Here is a 19,054-nt window from a genome sequence, read left to right on the forward strand (position 1 = left end):
GGCATCAACCACATGAGTGGTCAGTGCTGAGTACTCTGCCCACAGGGCACCGGTGATTTCTGGGGGTACCATAGCAGCACACCATGCCTTTTCTCCTCCCCTGGTGTGTCCTATTTGGAGGAGCCAGCAGCGGACAGTTTGAGACACCTGCTTCCCTGGCCCCAGGAGCCTTGCTCCAGCATTCAGTTGTGATGTGATAAAGGCTTATGACTGCAGAGGGGTGGCAGCTGGGCCCTCTCCTCTGCAGATGATCAGGCAGCTAGGAGAGAGAGGGGTAGAGCAAGTCAGCTTTGGTGCCACCCCCTCTCCCCAGCCTTCTACCATCTCAGGAAAAAGTAGCCCAGAGGTTTAGGAAGATGCTGACGTAGATGGTCAGGGCCCCCCAGCCTGACTGACATGGCTGAAATGCACACTCCCTATTCTCCCTTGAAGAGACTGTTATCTTTCCTCAATGGCTTCCTGGCTGTAAGTATGTCACAATCCAGGCCCCTGGGCTTCACAGCATTTCCTCCACGGCTGGCTCCCTCGAAGACAGAAATAAGTTGATCCAAATTCATTGGCATCCAGATCTGTAGTCCCCAGGGGAGCAGGAGGGATGTAGGGCAGATGACGAGCAGCAGGACACGTTGGGAACAGGCATAGCCTTCATCGACCTAGATCTGGTAAAAATCACAGAAGAGTGTGATCTGGGGAACCCGGAGTCAATGGCAGGAGAGTTTGGCTCTAAGTCAAATCCTGCAGAAAACTAAGTTGTTTGGGGAGGGCAGGAGGGAGTCATCATTGTCTTGGCCCTTTAAGTTTTTCAAAACATTTTTTTCCTACAATAAAAATAACTCAGGGCCGGCCGAGTGGCACGATGGTTAAGAACTGGCTTGGGATGCCAGAGGGCCCCGGTTCGGATCCCACATATGAGGGCCAGTGACACTGCCCTCCACAGCTAAGACGCTGAACAACAGCTCAACCTGGAGCTGGGTTGCCATGAGTCACCGGCGACAGCGTAGGCTGCAGCCCCTGTGGCAGTGGGTTGCCATGGGCTACCGTGTGTAGCCAGCAGCCAGCATGAGCGGCCAGCAGCCGCAGTGAGCGGCCGTCCAGAAGCCAGTGACTGATCTGCCTCGCCTGGGAAGAGCGCAATGATGGTGCCAACTTGGGCCAGTGAAGCAACGTCCTCCACAACTAGACTGAAGAACAAAACGACAGCAACTTGTCTGTTCCCCTTCCCCCAATTCCCCAGCACTGTTCCCTTCCCCCCAATTCCCCAATAAAAATCTTTAAAAAAAAAAACACCTCAAAATGCACATTGTCAAGGAATAACAGCTTTTATAGTAGAACAGTATAAGGACAGGCTTCCAGGAAAGAGAAGGATATTAAATATCAATTATCTTCTTCTTACCTGTACTGTAACATTTTGATGGGAATTAAATGAGACAGTGCATTTAAAGGGCTTATGCCTATCATGGGAACATGGCTCAATATATATCATCATCATTAGATCTTTCCAGGCTTTTCTATATACATTTTAAAATTGACAAAGCAAACATGGGGTGATGTTACTTTACAATCTACTTTTTTTCCCCTTTAAAAAAAATTTAACTTTTCACCCCTTTCGAGTAGACTTTATTTTTTAGAACAGTTTTAGGTTCACAGCAAAACTGAGCAGAAACTAGATTTCCCGTATACCTCCTGCCCCCACACATGCATAGCCTCCCCCATTATCAAAGTCCCCAGCAGAGTTGTGCGTATGTTACAACTGATGAACCTACATTAACACATCATTATCACCCAAAGTCCATAGTTTACATTAGGGTTCACTCTCGGTGTACATTCTATGGCTTTTGATAACACATCCACCATTTTAGTACCATATTTAGTAGTTTCACTGCCCTAAAAATCCTCTGTGCTCCACCTACACACCCCTCCCTCCCCCAAAATCCCTGGCAACCACTGATCCTTCTATCATCTCCCTAGTTTTGACTTTTCCAGAATGTCACATACTTAGAATCATACACCATGTAGCCTTTCCAGATTGGCTTCTTTCACTTAGCAATATGGCTGTAAAGTTCCTCCGCATCGTTTCATGGCGTAATAGCCATTTCATTTCAGTGCTGATATTCTACCACCTGGCCGTCCCACAGTTTATTTGTCCATTCACCTGCTGAAGGACATCTTGGTTGCTTCCAAGCTTTGGCAGTTATGAATAAAGCTGCTAGAAACATTCACGTGTAGGTTTTTGAGTGGACATAAGTTTTCAACTCTGTTGGGCAAATATCAAAGGGCCTGACTGCCAGCCATCAACTTTTGAAAAAACATATTAATATCAAGGTATTAAAAACATCTTTCCATATCAATAAACATTATCCTACAATAGGGGCCAGCAAACTGTAGCCAGATAGATGGATACAATGTATTTGTGAATTTTTTAAAAAATTGATTACAAATTGAGTACAGCTGCTTGTGAGCTACACTGGCAGAGTTGTTATTTCAACAGAGAACTTACAGCCTGCAAAGGGACTTTTCAGGAAAAACAAATTGTCACTCTCTGTCCTACAGCATCATTTGAAATAACTGTCTAGGGTCCCATTGCATGGCCATGCCATGATTTACCTACTTGCTCTGTCTTATTGGTTGCTTCAGTTCTTTTTTATGTTTTCTCCTTAATGAACCTCCCTGAGCATCCTAATACTGAGGTAAATATGTGACTATTTTCCTTAAGCTGAATATCTAGATGGAATTTCTAGATAAAGTTTTTTACCGTAAAATCTTTAAGGTTTTAAATATGAATTACAAGAGTCCTCCTGCCCATGCACACAAAAAAAGTTTGTTGCCTGGCAGCAATGTATGAGAATGTTTCTCCACATTCTCATCAACACTGGGTATTGTCATTTTTTAAATGTTTTTGCTAATTTTATTGGCCTTCACGCTCTTCCTCTCTCCCCCGGGGAGAGTTCTATTTGTATACAACTAACAGACTGCTTTTTCCTTTCTGATTTCTGTTCTAAAGATTCTGGCATGATCCTCATTGGCCTGGGCATCTATGTCAAGTTCAGAGGTGCTGTCCTCACAATGGTCCTCGGGCTGTCCTTTGCATACCTGCTTCATGTTGGTTACCTGTGTCTGGTGATGGGCTGCATCACAGTGCTGCTTGGCTTTGCCAGATGGTGTGGAGCAACCAAAGAAAGCAGAGTCACTCTCTTGTTTGTAAGTTGGATCTGCACACAGGCCCAAAAACTACCTTCTCATGTATGAATCCTTCACTGCACATGCTGCAACCCCCTCCCATCCCCTATTTTACAGTGTTTATGGTGTCTCAGTTGATGTCTTCAATACATCCATCTTTTCCTTTATGATATGTCTCATTTAGAACGCCTTCCCTACCCAAGATCATAAATTACACTCTCCTAGGTCTTCTTCCCATAGTTTCAGTCTGCTTTCTCACTTTTAGCTCTTTAGCCTTCAGGAGTTCATATGTGTGTGGTGTGAAGTAGGGATCGGATATGATTTTTTTTCCCTCAGTCGGTGACACACTGTCCCCTTTACTGAGTGTCCCCTCCAGTCCTCTTCTGTTTCCAAGAGTTTCCATTGTGCTTGGGTCTGATCTGGGCACACTGCTCTTTCCATTGGCCTATGTGTATGTCGCCTGCTGACACAACACTGTAATCATTATACATGCACGAGTGCATGTTCAAGTACATGGGGTATGGAAGTTTCAAGCATTATCATGCAGGCAGCGTGTCGCAGGTTTCACATCTCTTATTCTCACATAAGCCTTGGCTAAACGTCTCCCCAAAATCCAGCTCCCAGCTTCCCTGTTCCCATTTCCCTTACAAGCTTGTCTGAGCGACATTCATAAAAGCAAAGTCCTGTGTTTTTTTTTTAAAGATTTTATTGGAGAATTGGGGGAGGGGAACAGTGTTGGGGAATCGGGGAAGGGGAACAGACAAGTTGCTGTCCTTTTTGTGCTTTAGTCTAGTTGTGTGGAGGACATCGCTTCAGTGGCCCATGTCGGTATTATCAAAGCGCTTTTCCCGGGTGAGGCAGATTGGTCGCTGGCCACTGGACAGGGCCACTCACGGCGGCTCTTGGCAGCTCATGCCGGCTGCTCACCACGGCTGCCAGCCACACACGGTAGCTTATGGCAGCCCACTGCAGTTCCACTGCAGCCTACACCGTTGCTGGTGACTCACAGTAGCCCAGCTCCAGGTCGAGCTGTTGTTCTCCATCTTAGCTGTAGAGGGCAGCGTCACTGGCCCATGTGGGATCCGAACTGGGGCCTTGCTGCTCAGAGCTGGTGTACCAAGCCAACTTTAAACCAATGTGCCACTCAGCTGGCCCAAAAGCAAAGTCCTTTTGATGGTGTTGGGAGCCACAGAGGTTCTGAGCAGAGGAGGGACTTGGGGGACTCAGGTGCTCACAAGCACCCTCTGGTGGCCTTTTGGGGGAACAGACTGGGGGAGGAACAGTGCAGGGACTGTGCTGGTCCAAGTGGGAGATGGCGGAGGCTGGGCCCCGTGGGGCTGTGGAGGAGGTGAGAATTGGCAGATTCAGGATAGATTCTGAAGATAGAGCAGAGCCACTGAAGATAGGAATTTCTGATGCCTGGTTATCTTAGTCACCCAGAGGCAGAGAGATAGTAATATTGATATTAATATTAATCCTCATAATCTGTTACATGAACCTTTCATCTGAGGTCCCACAACTGCTAAGCCCTGCACCCAAGTTTACCCCTGTGGGCTGTGGGGACCCCAAGGGTATAGCCACTGTACTTTCCTGCCTCTCTGTGACAAGGCCTGATAAGCCCTGTCATCGACCAGTCGGTGACTCAAAGCCTGAATTATTAAACAGGTCTTAATAATAATAATAATAACAACAACAACAATAATAGGCATAAATGGAAATAGATGAAAGGGAAGCCAGGTGCTGACCTTACTTTGCCCCCATCTGGCCTCAATAAGCTCCACAAAACCCTCTGAGACCCCTGGGACTGGTCCCATTACTACACTGTACAGATGGGAAAACAGGCCCAGGGAGGAAAGCAGCTTCTCCTTGATGGGATAGCTCGAAGGCTTACCCTTTGCTGCCGAATTTCCCATTGTTTTCCACTGCGCAAGTGAATTTATTGGAAATGTTAGTCAGCAAATGTGGATGTTTTCCTTCTGACATCCACCGACCTGTCACCTGTCCCTCCCCCTTCAGTTCCATCACCCCTGCTCTCACATTGGTGGGTCTGCGGCTTCTCCCCTCCTCCTGCCTCTGTTCTGTCCTCCCCACCTTCCCTTCCCCACCCCCTGAACACCCCCCCACACATCCATGCACACAGCTTTTACTTCACCTGGAGGTCCTCACTTAGGCTTCTCTGACACATATAGGTCTCCCTGACACACATAAAGTGCTAAGCATAAAATCGGGGTCCAGTGAGGAGTGGCTTCTAAGAATACCCCACTGCCGGCATCTTGGACGATATGCAGGAAAGCAGCACATGAAAAAAACAACATCCCCCTACCCCCACGCGGGGGTGTGTGAGTTCTTTCAAACTGGGGAGGTCACATGGCCTGAGGGGGGGCAGGAACTCCCAGCAGGCTCCCAGCCCCCTCCACATCCTCTGTGTCTCCCAGTGCTTCTTGTGCTTGGTTGTCGTTCTCATCGTGGAAATCACAGTCGCCACAGTGATTCTTGCCTTCCTCCCAATTGTAAGTACAGTGCAGCTTCTCCCCTCTGTATTGGAAGTAAACAGAATCAAGGGAAGCCCTCCTCTCCCTCCCCCACCGGGAGACACTCAGACTCTGGGCTGCTCAGCAGAGATCCCAGATGGCCAGACCACTGGTCGCTAGGTTGGAATATTGGGCCTCCAGGGATGGGGTGAAAAGCCGAAAACCTCAGCTCTCCCCTCAAGACCTCAAGAAACTAGCTCAGTTATTGTGACCATCTCTCCTGCATACGGTGGTCTGGTGATAAAAAGAAATGGGAAAAACTGTAAAAGTTGTCAGGGCTTTTGAATTATGTTGAAAACAGCAAAACCCATCAAAATGACAAAGATGGACACTTTGGCCCAACCTTCCCATTTTTAGGAATTATCCGAGGATTTGCTTGTTCAAGGGAAGAATGACATAGTACATACCAAGATGTGCAAAAGATTGTCGTCGTCCCCCCCCCACCGGCCTAGTGGGTGAGATTAATTTATAATAATTGTCACAAGGGAGTCCATCTGATGCAGGTGAAAAGAGACAAGACGGGCTTCTGCACAAGATGGTGCATTTTTCAGGACATAGCAAGATCCTCATTTACGTCCACCCAGAGGCCAACTCTGAGACAAGAATTTGAAGGCTCCTGGTTTATTTGAGAGCTGAGCTTTAGAAGGCCCTGTAGGGGACAGGGAAGTGAGGCAGGGAAAGGAATGCAGTCCATCAAAGGTGACAATGTGGGCAAATGGACTCAGTTCTGCTGGGGGACATCTGGGATACATCGCCAAACACACACCTTTTTTCCACTCAAGGGATGAGGGAGCTGTGGTACTGACTCACCACCTCCATCAGTCATGGCTTGAGCGCTGCTCCTGGAGCACATGTGGCAGAGAGGCCACAGAGAGCCTTCTCTTGCTGGCAATGGGAAGCCAAACACAGTGGGCACAGAAATGACAAATGCCACTGGGACGCCAGCAGGGCACCAAGAGCAATTGCTACTTCTGGGGAGAACAGCCGAATGCAGAACAATAAAGTCGTATGAAGCAAGGAGAAAAAATTATAGAATATACTTTGCTTTGACACACATAGAATATCTGTTTTGGGACACAGAAAACAGTGACAGTCGTTGTCGTGGAGTGGGAGGAACTTGTTGGCTGGGAGAAAAAGGTGGGAGGGAGACTTTTTCATGGTCTACCCTTCTGATGTTTTGTGAAATTTGAACCATGTGACTTTGAGGGGAAAATGTTTTTATTTAGACTTTTATTTAAAAAATAGAAAATTAAAGTTTCCCCTTTTTTTGTGGAGAGAGAGAGAGAGAGAGAGAGAGAGAGAGAGAGAGAGACAGAAAGATTGCGATTCAGTTGCTAAAAATTACGTTAAAGTCTTTAATCAAGTTACAGCCAAAAAGGAGGAGTGTAGCGGGTGTGTGGGCTGTTTGAAAGAGCAGATGATTCAAACTCATTTGCGATGGGTAGGACCAGATGCGCTCTGATCGAGACCCACGCTCTCCCCTGTGTCCCTCCCTCGGGAGTGATGGTAGCCTGAGTTTGTCACTCTCCAGTGCAGATCCAAGGCTGAGGGGAGGGAACTAAAGTGAAGGAAGCAGACGGGAAGCCCCCACCTCCCCACTATGTCCCCAGGAAACCTCACCAATGGGCCACCTTGCTATTTTACGTGCTCATGGCTTTCTGTTTCAAAGAGGTTGAAGAAGTGGCCCTGGAGCACAACTACAATGAGCCGGGTGACATTTCCACGGAATGGAACATGGTCATTGACAATGTGAGATTCACGTCTTTTTTTAATGTGGTAAAATATACATAACATAAAACTTACCGTCTGAACCATTTTTATGTGTCCAGTTCAGTGGCATTAAGTACATTTACATCATTGTGCAGCCATCACCACCATCCATCTCCAGAATTTTCTCATCTTCCCAAACTGACACTCTGTCCTCATTAAACACTCACTCCCCTCCCCTCCCCCAGCCCCTGGCACCACCATCTACTTCCTTCTCTATGAATCTGACTCCTCTAGGGACCTCCTGTGAGTGGATTCACACAGTATTTGTCCTTCTGTGTCTGGCTTATTTCACTCAGCATAATGTCTTCAGGGTTCATTCTTGGTGTAGCAGGTGTCAGAATGTTCTTCCCTTTTAAGACTGAATAATCTTCCATTGTCTGGATGGACCACATTTTCTTTATCCACTCATTCATCGATGAACACTGAGTTGCTTCCACCTTTTGGCGATTGTGAATAATGCTGCTATAAACATGGGTGTACAAATCCTGCTTAGGTGTTTGAGATCCTGCTCTCAAGTTCTTTTAGGCACACACCCAGAAGTGAACTTGCTGGATCATATGGCATTTTATGCTTAGTTTTTTGAGGAATTTCCACACTGTTTCCCACAACAGTTGCACCATTTTACATTCCCACCAGTAAAGCACAAGGGTTCCAGTTTCTCCAACACTTGTTTTCTGGGTTTTTTTTTTCGTTGTTGTTGTTGTTGTTGTTGTTTATCGTAGCCATCCACGTGGGTGTGAGATAGTGAGATTTATATCTTGAATCTTTTGTTTAAGGAGCAAGACCAGCCTCCATGTGTCATCTAAGCTCCTGGGGCAAGCAGTTAAAGGTCTCTGAGGCCTGTTCTTGGGGATGTTTCATATCTAAGTCTTGGGCCCAGGAATTACTTGGGGTCATGTGGAGGCTTGGGAAAGGGCACACAATGGGTAGAGGGCTTGCCTGCATCCCAATTTTGGCTTCTCAAGCTTGAGAGAATAGAGAATACCTCTCATTCATTCATATAGCCCTTCAACTAATCTTTATGAGCACCTACTATGTTCTGGGCACTTTCCAGGGCTCTGGGGACACAGCTGTGCACAAAACAAAATCCTTGCCATTCTGTTGCTGACACTTGAGTGGGGAGACGGACTAGAAGCTATCAAGAAAACATTGGTGTCAGGGATGATAAGTGCTATGAGGTAAAACAAGGCAGAGAAAAGGCATAGAGAATGAGGGTTTTGTTGACTCCTAAGTGCTTGTCACCTATTTTCAGCACAGAGTAGAAAGGCCTGTCCTATTCTCTTGTAGTTAGTTGCGGGTCATGTGATGAGTTCTGGCCAATCAGCTGTGAGCAGAAATGATGTGTGTCACTTCCGGGCCACATTAGTTAATTGCCGGTGTCAGGCCCTCCAGAGCTCTCTTTCACATTGCCACAATAGTGGAACCATCTAGACGGTGGCTACTCCATCCGCCTGAATCCCTGAGTGACTTTGATGAACACAGTTCCCCTACTAAGTTGTGATGGGCATATGGTATGAAGAGAAATGAATGGCTGAGATTGAAGGGCTGTTTGTTATGCAGCATGACTTAGCCCAGACTGATGGATTTAGGGGTTGTGGCTAATTTGGAAGGAGGGGTCAGGGAAAGCCTCCCTGAGGAGTGACACTTGAACAGAGACCTGAATGAAGTGAGGGAGGGAGTTGTGCAGATATTTGAAGGAACAGCATTTTAAAAAGAGTGAAGGAACAGCCTGTCCAAAGGCCCTGAAGCTGGCACTTGCTTTGTGTGTTTGAGAAACAGCAAGGAGACCAGTGTGGCTAAAGCTCAGCGAGTAAAAGGGAGAGTAGGGGGAGATGAGGGCCTGGAGGTAACAGGGCAGGTCGTGCAGAGTGTTGTGGGCAGTGGTGAGGAGTTCATCTTTCACTCCAAGTAAGATGGGGGACCATGGACAGGTCTGAGCCATGATGGGGGGCCAAGGGAGGCATTTAGCACAAGCCCTGGAATATTGTGACCGTGCTAGACAGTAGCCATGGTGACTGATTTCTACTGTTTTTGTTACTTTAATATTTGGAAGGAAGTCTTCAAGTGTTTATTCTCTCTGCAGCTGAAGTGCTGTGGAGTGAAGAACTACATAGATTTTTCTGGTTCCTCCTTTGAAATGATGACCGGCCATGCCTATCCAAGGAGCTGCTGTAAATCCATTGGGACCGTGGCCTGCAATGGGTGCAACGTATCCACAGGTGTCATCCACCAGGAGGTAACCTGAGATTTTTTGGGGCATCACCTTGTTAGACCCCAAGGGCTGGTGACTTTTATAAAAATTGCATATTTGCAGGAACCCCAGCAAAGGGGGTCTGGGGAGAGGGAAATCAACCCTCATTGGGTGTTCAGCTTATTTCATCCACACAGCCTTGGGGAGTTAGGTTACCATCACCGTTTCACAGATGGGGAGACTGAGACTCAGAGAGGGAACATGAAGGGCTCGAGGTCACATGGCTTTGGGGTTTGAATCCACGTTGGCCTGAGTCCATTGCCTGGGCCACACTGCCTGCCATACAGAGAACTTAATCTTCAACAGCAGTGATGAGAAATGATCATCCTAGTGATAATGAAGGCTGTGCAACTGGGCACTCACTTTGTCATTTTTTTGTTTTTGTTTTTTTAGCTGAGCCATCCTTTCACCTGTTGGCAGCTCAGCAGCTGCTCAGCTCGGGCCGGAACTCGAACTGCTGTTGCTCAGAGCTTGCACTCTTGAGCGAGCTCTTAACCAAGTGAGCCACTCGGCCGGCCCTAAAAAATTATCTGGGGAATGGCAGGTTTTTTTGGTTTTTTTTTCAGTAGGCACTCACTTTGTGAATTCTGTCCCTATCATACCCCTCCAGGTGGGGACTGTGCTTCTCTATTTTACAGATGAGAAAACTGAGGCACAGAGAGGTTCCCACGGCCAGGGCATGGGGAGCTGGGCTTGAAACCCAACACCCAGCTTTCCCTGACTTCTGCCACAGGTGAATGCACACAGGGATCTTCTCTGAGGGAGAAAATAGGAATCATTCATTAGTTCATCCATCATCCTGAATGGCTCCTGCTGGGAGCTGAACCCTGCAAAGAATTGGCTGGTCGAGTCCCTGGTCAGGGCCTCAAAAATAAACATGGGGCTACATATACACTAGCCCACTGGGTCCTGCACAACCCGAGTGTCACCTCCTGATGTCCTCTCCTCCCACTCACCCCTCCCTTCATTCTGTTGCAGCCACACTGGCCTCCTCACTGCTACACAAACACACCAGGCACATGCCAGCCTCAGGGCTTTTGCAAAGGCTGTTCCTTCTGCCTGGAATGCTCTTCCCCTAAATGTCTTCCTACCTCACGGCTTTCAAGTCTGTATCCATTGTCACTTACTTAGTGAGGCTGTTCCTGATCCCTTCTCTATAACAGGATTTGCCCCCAAATCACCATCACACTCCATCTCCTTACCCTGCTCCAGTGTCTGTCCAGTGCTTAATCACTACCTATTTACCTGTTTCTCCCATTCAAATTTCAGCCCCACCGAGGCAAGAATTTTGCCTGTTTTGTACATTGTGGCATTCCCAGTGCCCAGTCCAGTGCCCAGCAAACAGAAGGCACTTAATAAAGGCTTCTTAAGTGAAGGAGGTCACTGAACTGCCAACACTGAGCTCAAGGCAGCCCAAGCTTCCAGAAAAAAAGAAGTGCTGGGGGGCCTACAAGGAGGAACATCTCAGTGACTCCATCATGTGGAGTGCAGGCCTCGTCACCTGCAGGAGACTGCTCCGCCCACCCACTGTCTGGTCTCTTAATCTCTCTGAACCTCAGTTTCTTCACCTGTGAAACAGAGAAAAGAAGTCCCCACCTCATGAGGTTGTAGTGAGAAATTAATGAGAAAATACATGTAGAGATCTGAGAAGGTGCTGGATGCATGTTACCCTTTTTGTTCATATGTAACGATCACTCAGAAATAACTAACAGTTACTGAGTGCTCCCTCTGTGTCAAACCACTGCTGGGTTCTTCATGTAGATTCTTTCTCTTTAACCACACAAAAATCTTGTTGGGTCACAGTTGGTCACATTTACAGTTGGGGAAACTAAGGCAAAGAAAAGAATAGTGACTTCCCCAAGGTCACACAGCTAGTAATAATTCAGGACATCGCCCCAGTTGGACATCAGCACAGATGAATACAAGGGTGTTCTGGGGTGTGTGTGGGGGGGGCGGTGAGGAGGCCAGGAAGATGCTGGGGTGTTGGGGGAGGATAGTCAAGCAAGAAGGAGCTAAGGTCCTGTGGCTTTGTCTCTTTATCCTCCCTAAATCTGAGAGCTGTTTGGGTGGCCCAAAAGGGGTGGGAGGTGATAGGGCCTTAGAGTCTACAAGCCCCTAACCAGGTCCTGCCTGCTTGGATATTTGTATCCTTAGGGCTGTTTTCCCAAGCTCCTGAAAATAACCAAGACTCAGAGCTTCAACCTGGGTGGGGGCTCGCTGGGGGCAGCAGTGATACAAGTAAGGCCCAGCACCTCTGGGACACACTGAGCTCTTTTATTGAGCACCTACTGTGTGCCAACCACTGTTCTGGGCACTGAAGACACAGCAGTGATAAAAGAAAAAAAATCTCTGCCAATGTGGCACTGACATTCAAGTAGGGGAAACAGTAACACATGGTGATAGAATAGGGAAGATTAGGGAGGGCCTCTCTGAGGAGGTGACAGTTGACCAGTGACCTGAGGAAGTGAGGGAAAATCATGTGTGTGGGGGGAAGGCAGAGGGAACAACTGGTGCAAAGGCCCTGAGGCAGGGATAAGCTTGACTTATTCAAGGACCAGCAGGGAGGCCCCTGTGTCTGGAGCAGGATGAGTGAGAAGGGTGGTAAGGGGAGATGATGGCACGGAGTTGGGCGGGGAGATCATCCAAGGCCCTGTGGGCTGCAGAGAAGGGTTTGGCTTTATTCTGAGTATAATAGAAAGCCAGTAGAAAGGTTTTAACATTCACTTTTTTACTCTACAAACTTAATTGAGCACTTACTATGTCTCAGCACTGTTGTAGGCACTGGGGATACAAGGAACTAAACGGACAAAAATCCCTGCCCTCATGAAGCTGAACTTCTAATCGGCAGAAAAAGACAAGAAATATGATTCTTTAAATTGGAAAATGTATTGTATGATAGTGATAAGTGTTCAGGAGAAATACAAAACTGAGAAGGTGAGAGGGGAGGTCATTTTAAGCAGGGTGACTTAGAAAAGGGGGAAAGGCATGAGGGTTCTGGGGCTCAGACCTGATTCAGGTGAGGAAAAACTTACTCTGGGGATATGCTCTCTTCATCCAGCTAATGAGTATATCCTACATTTCCTTGTGGGTAGGCCTGAGCGGGCAAGGGGTGGGGCTCCAAACTTTAGTCCTAGTTATGTCACTCACTAGCTGAGTGAGGACCACAGCCTCCTTCATTTGTAAAATGGGCTGCCCCGTTGTTTGTTGCTAGCATTGATGAGGTGGAATGCATCACAGGCTTGGCACAATGCCCTGTGATTCTGGGAAGTTATTGTCATCAAATCGAGGGAGGTCTTACTGGAGGCAGAGATAATAGGGAGGCAGTGGTGGAAAGGTGATGAGTTCTGCATGCACCACTAGAGATGCTCAAAGGCCTCTCACTATTGAAACACTATGCACAGGAGCTATTCTCATCCTGTCCAAGGTGCAGATCTCTGCTCAGAGCCAAGTTCAGATAAGCCCCTGGGAGAAAAATATATTCTTTAAAACTTTTCTTCTCCTACCTCATTTAAAGACAAGTGCATAAGGCAGTAACTATAAAACTGTGTTGATAGACTTATATTAAGATGTAATTCACATGACAATAATAGCACAAAGAAGGTTAGAGAAAAACAGAGCTATATGTAGGCTAATGAAATTAATTTAGTATTCATTTAAACTAGATTGTAAAAAGTAAAGCTGTTATTTGTAATCCCCAGGGCAACCACTAAGAAAATAACTGTAAAATATAGTAAAAGAAACAAGGGAATTAAAATGGTGCACTAGAAAATATCTAACACAAAATAAGGTCATGGTGGATGAATAGCAGAATAAGAACAAAAAAAGCAAATTGACAACACATGGCAAAATGGCAGCTATAAGTCCTACCTCCTTAGCAATTACATTAAGTGTAAAGGGATTAAACCACTTAACAGTATACTTTAGAAAGGTGAATTGTATATATAGGAATTACATCTCAATAAAACTGTTAATTTTTAAAAAAAATTCTCCACCCTTTTGAGCCCCTAATTTTTTCTCCTGTGCTTCTCCCACACTGATTTTCAATATGCAGTAGTGCTTTTCTGCAGATCACCACCATCCAATATATGCATGAGTTTCATCTGCCTGATTTGTATTTTAAAAGTGGGCATTTTTTTATTGTACAAATTTATATTGAATGTGTGTTTGCAAACTATTGCATTGTCAGAAAAGTCATGACGTATTTTTTCTATGTTTTTCATTGCAAAAAATGCGTCATGACGTTTCCGACAACCCAATATAGCACACTCTCTTCCCCAAAGAGGTAATAACAGTCAGGATCCCAGCTGGAAACAGAAATCAGCCCCCAGATAGTCCTTTTAAGAAGCTTCAGGGGCCTCCTTGCAGAGGTGTGGGTAGGGTTAAGGAAAATAAGGGATGTTGAGGCACTCATGGGCTAGCAACTTGGGTAGCTTCTACTTTTCTTAGGCCTGAACAGGTAGGGAGAGCAAGAGCCAAGGAGGAGGGACCATCAGGTGGTCTTGGAGAGTTCAGGATGAGCAGAAGAGAGGAGGGTATAGGGAAGAAATACTCCAACATTTCCTCTCACTCGCCCATCTCTAATTAGTGCTTCCTATTGGCCAAACCTAACAGGAGCTGAGAGGGCAGGGGTTCTGGGAAATGTAGTTTTCAGAACCCAGGAGGCAAGCAGGAGAGTCGGGAGATAAGACCTGGGGGAAGCAAAGGGAGAAAGACTAATGTGCCTCATGAAAGGCCTCCGCCTTCTACCCACCACTGAGATTGACTGTCTTAACAGGTCCAAATTATTTCCAACTTGACCCTGAGGGACCTTGGCCATCTCTAAAACCCTGCCCCTGACCTTTCTGGAACAGGATGCTCCGCATCTCCAAGTACCCAATTTGATTCAGGTTTCAGAAGTCCCTCAAGTTGGTTCAGTGTTTCTTTCTTCTCCCTTTTCAGCTGCCAGGAATTCTTGACACCTTGTTGCTGTTTGTCAAGCTGGGCTGACAGACCTGGGGAAGACGGGACAACTGGGCCCACCTGGCTGCTGGAGATGTGGTCTCTTTTTTTTTTTAAAGATGTTATTGGGGAATTGGGGGAGGGGAACAGCGTTGGGGAATCGGGGAAGGGGAACAGACAGGTTGCTGTCCTTTTGTTCTTCAGTCTAGTTGTGGAGGACATTGCTTCACTGGCCCATGTTGGTATTATCATTGCACTCTTCCCAGGTGAGGCAATCACTTGCTGGCCACTGGATGGCCGCTCACAGCGGCTCTTGGCAGCTCATGCTGGCTGCCGGCCACTCATGTCGGCTGCCAGCCACTCATGGTAGCTTATGGCAGCCCACTGCAGCTTCACTGCAGCCTATGCCAGTGACTCACGGCAGCGCTGCTCCAGGTCAAGCTGTTGTTCACCATCTTAGATGTAGAGGGCGCAGCGTCACTGGCCCTAATGTGGGATCCGAACCGGGGCCCTGCTTCTCAGGCCAGCTCTTAACCATCGCGCCACTCGGCCAGCCCACTCATTGCTTTTTGAAGGGAGATTGTAATAACAGATTTGGGAAACCCCTGTCATCCTGACTCCTTTCTTTTTTGTTTTATTTTTTCACACTAGCTGGCAATTACTTTAGTTTTAAGTATCTGAGGGGTGACACAGCCTGCCTTCTCATGTACCTGTCTTGTTTTGTAAATTATTTTGTGAATAAATATATGGTGATGGAAAGAACTGGCTCTGGGTAGTGAACACACAATGTGATATATAGATGATGTATTATAGAATTGTACACTTGAAACCTATGTAATTTTACTAACCATTGTCCCCCAATAAACTTAATTTAAAAAAATTATTTAGTGAAAAAAATCTAAAGTGTTCACAGAAGATAACTCATCCAAAGAAACCCCCACATACCCATCACCCAGATCCAGCAATCACCAAGAGTTTGACATTATTTGTTTCATTATCTTTTTTCCCCCTTGAATTTAAAACAAATCCCAATGTCATTTCAACTCTTCATATTTCAGTGTATATTTTCAAACTGTATACATTTGTGTTCACAATCCTAATAGCATTATCATACCTGATTGAATGTGTGTGTCTCCCCAAAATTCATTTGTTGAAACCTAATCCCCAAGGTGATGGTATTAGGAGGTGTGGCCTTTGGGAGGTAATTAGGTCATGAGGGTAGGGCTCACATGAATGGGATTAGCACCTTTGTAAAAGAGATACCAGAGAGCTACTTTGTCCCTTCTGCCATGTGAGGACATAGTAAAGAAGAAAAAAAAAAAGCCATCTATGATTCAAGAAACTGGTCCTCACCAGACACTGCATCTGCTGGCCATTGATGTTGAACTTCCCAGACTTTAGAACTGTGAGAAATAACTGTCTGTTGTTTATAAACTACCCAATCTATGATATTCTGTCATAGCAGTCCAAACAAACCAAGGCAACAGATAAGATAATTAGCAGCCATTCCTTTCCATCACCCAACACCCAGGCCCGTCATCGAATTTTCCTAATTGGCTCCAAAATGTCTTTTTTTTAATTTGGTTTCTTTGAACTGGGATCCAAACAAGGTCCACACATCACGTTTGATTGTCTTGTCGTCTACATCCCTTTTATTCGAATCCAGTAGTTCTGAAATTAGAGCATGCACTAGAATCCTCTGGACGTTCTGTTAAAGCACAAGTGTCTCCTCTCCCCCCAGCTTCTGCCTCAGATCTGGAGAGGGCCCCAGGAATCTGCATTTCTAACAAGTTTCCCAGTGATGATGCAATGGCACAGGGACTACACTTTGAGAATGGCTGCTCTAGATTCTTCCTCCTCTTCCCCAACAACTCCACCTACCTTTGACTTGTTCCAGGAAGAGTGAGGAACTCTGGGAATTCCCCACCTTCTGGATTTGCTGCTGCTGCTCTGTGGTTCCTTTACCTTGTTCTTCTCTTTCCCATATTTCCTCAAGTCACTTGTTCTCATCTGACTGCACATTAGAACCCCCTGAGAGCTTTAACAAAATACTCAAGACTGGATCTCATCTAACTGAGCAAGGGCTCGCTTCCTGATGTGCATAGAAGCCAATACTATGGCACCCTCTTTTGAGAAAAGAAAGAAGCTTTTATTTATTGTGAGGTGGAACGGCATGGAGAGACGAGGCAAGGCTCAAACCTGTCTCCCCAATCCAGGGTTCAGAGCAAGATTTAAGGGGTTTCAGCACCAGATCTTCCTGGACAACGGACCCTTCAATCCTGAAAGGGTTCCAGCATTCAGGTTCTGGTCATGTCCCAGTCTTTGGTTTCCATGGGGGGAGCAGTTAAGCGTTCACTGGTGTTACTCGTAAGTGGTGTACTCAAGGTTTAAATTTGGTTCTCGATCTTGTTAGAAACAGGATAGGACCAGTTTGAGCTGCTTCTGCAGTTACACCATCTCCCTATCTTCTAATTTAATGGACCTGGGCTGTGGCCTGAGTATGAGGACTTACAACATTTACCCAGATGCTTCTAAGGCAGCGGTTCTCAACCTTCCTAATGCCGCGACCCCTTAATTCAGTTCCTCATGTTGTGGTGACCCCCACCATAAAATTATTTTCGTTGCTACTCTATAACTGTAATTTTGCTACTGTTATGAATCATAATGTTAATATCTTTTTGTTTCCCGATGCTCTTAGGTGACCCCTGTGAAAGGGTCATTTGACCCCCAAAGAGGTCGCGACCCACAGGTTGAGAACCGCTGTTAAGGGGTGGCCATGGTCATAGCTGAGAGTAAATAACCCAAGGGCTTATTGATCCTATTGACCATAGCAGCCTGAATCAATTCTTTCATTGGGGATTGCAAATGGTTGTCTAATTTTCCCATCTTTCTTTTGTGGAGATTTTGAGGATCATAAAATTGGTTCATGTCATATTTGCTATTGCTGCAATCTTCTCCCACTACGGGAAAACACACCTAGTTTTTTTCGAAACCAGCCTACGTCTCACATTTCCAGCACTAAGCCAGGGCTGACATGTGATCCCAGCCAGCCAATCAGTACATTCCATCTCTCTGACGACAGTCATTGGTCCAGTCATGGGCATGAGACCTAAGCTGGCCAACAGACCTGTTTTGGAACTTAATCTAGGGTGACCAGGAGAGAGCATCTCCCTGAACTCACCTGATTCAGAGGGGACCACCTCATTGGGGTGAGACTGCAGAAAGAAGGCACAGAAAGTTGAGAATCCTGGGACCATATGCAAATCTGTGGACCTAGCTGGCTCGGGCTCTGCAGTTCATACATACTCACGAATACTCAACAAACATCTATCCAGTGTCTGCTGTATGTCAGAAATAAACTGTTTTAACTCATAATACTTATGACACCCAATGTGTGGGGTTTTCCACAGCAAGCAATTCTCTGTGGACATCAAGGGGGGGGAGGTCCCGACAATTGAATTCAATTCTGATACTAACTACCCAGAGTCCACATCAGAAGCCGCAGTTTTAAGGGCTCAGTGCCACAGGACTGCCCTCATTTCAGATACCAGTCCCAAGTACCGAGTCCCCACATGCGCCACTCTCCTGTCAGTTTTGGCTACAAAGTCAGGGGGTTCCCGCCATCTTCCCTACATTTCAGGTTTGATAAATACAATGACTCACAGAATTCAGGAAAGTGCTTTACTTGCTATTACGTTTACAACAGAGGAAAAGCCAGATGGAAGAGATGCACAGGGCAAGGTATGGGGAAGGGGCGTGGAGTTTCCGTGCCTTTTCTGGGTGTGCCATTCTCACAGAACCTCAAAGTGTTCACCAACCCCGAAGCTCTCTGAACCCCATCGTTTAGGGTTTTCATGGAGGTTTCATTGCCCATTGTTGATTAACTGAATCTTCAGCCTCTCTCCAATCTTCAGAGGTGGGGGGTGGGGGGGGGTGGGGCTGAAAGTGCCAGCCCTCCAATCATGGCTTGATTAGACCAACTCCCATGCTGAAACTACCTAGCTGCACAACCCCACCCCCGTCCTGTCATTAGCAGCAAGGAGGCCACTCTGGAGATTCCATGGGTTTTAGTAGATGTGTGCCAGGAACCAGGGACAAAGACTGAGTATTTCTTTTTTATTGTATCAGACAGGAAAAGCTGGGTGCGGTGGTGAAAAAAAAAAAATCCCTGCATCTGAGGAGCTAACATTACAGTGAAGGAGACACTTGTTTAAGTTAAATGAGTAAATGACAGAGTATTTTAGAGGCTAGGGCCATGGGAAGGGGTCACAGGGAAAGAGGCATCAGAAATGCTGGGGGAGGGGTTGCAGTACTAAACAGAGAAGGGTGCAAAGAGAAGGCGAAATTTGTGGACAGACCTGAAAGAGGAAGTGAGGGAAGCCACGTG

At 46.4% G+C, this 19,054-nt stretch overlaps 1 protein-coding gene across 2 annotated transcripts; it reads left to right on the forward strand.

The window, feature by feature from the left end:
* Positions 1-396: 396 nt before the first annotated feature.
* TSPAN16 (tetraspanin 16) lies at positions 397-14,715 on the forward strand. 2 transcript variants are annotated; one of them, XM_019659245.1, is made up of 7 exons: positions 397-469; positions 3,002-3,198; positions 5,613-5,687; positions 7,380-7,457; positions 9,562-9,714; positions 11,884-11,967; positions 14,668-14,715. In XM_019659245.1, exons 1-7 carry the CDS (start codon positions 397-399, stop codon positions 14,713-14,715), a joined length of 708 nt encoding a protein of 235 aa, XP_019514790.1. The 2 variants fall into 2 exon arrangements, with proteins under 2 accessions (XP_019514790.1, XP_019514791.1); XM_019659246.1 differs by lacking the exon at positions 5,613-5,687.
* The last annotated feature ends 4,339 nt before the right edge of the window (positions 14,716-19,054 follow it).

The sequence above is a fragment of the Hipposideros armiger genome, unplaced genomic scaffold (genome assembly GCF_001890085.2).
Source record: "Hipposideros armiger isolate ML-2016 unplaced genomic scaffold, ASM189008v1 scaffold_298, whole genome shotgun sequence".
NCBI lineage: Eukaryota > Metazoa > Chordata > Mammalia > Chiroptera > Hipposideridae > Hipposideros > Hipposideros armiger.

Excerpts from the sequence above, each read along its gene's own strand:
- TSPAN16 (XM_019659245.1), top strand. The coding sequence starts at position 397 with ATGGCTGAAATGCACACTCCCTATTCTCCCTTGAAGAGACTGTTATCT. Across the intron at positions 3,199-5,612 it reads GCAGAGTCACTCTCTTGTTT|TGCTTCTTGTGCTTGGTTGT; the intron begins GTAAGTTGGATC and ends TGTGTCTCCCAG. Across the intron at positions 5,688-7,379 it reads TTCTTGCCTTCCTCCCAATT|GTTGAAGAAGTGGCCCTGGA; the intron begins GTAAGTACAGTG and ends TGTTTCAAAGAG.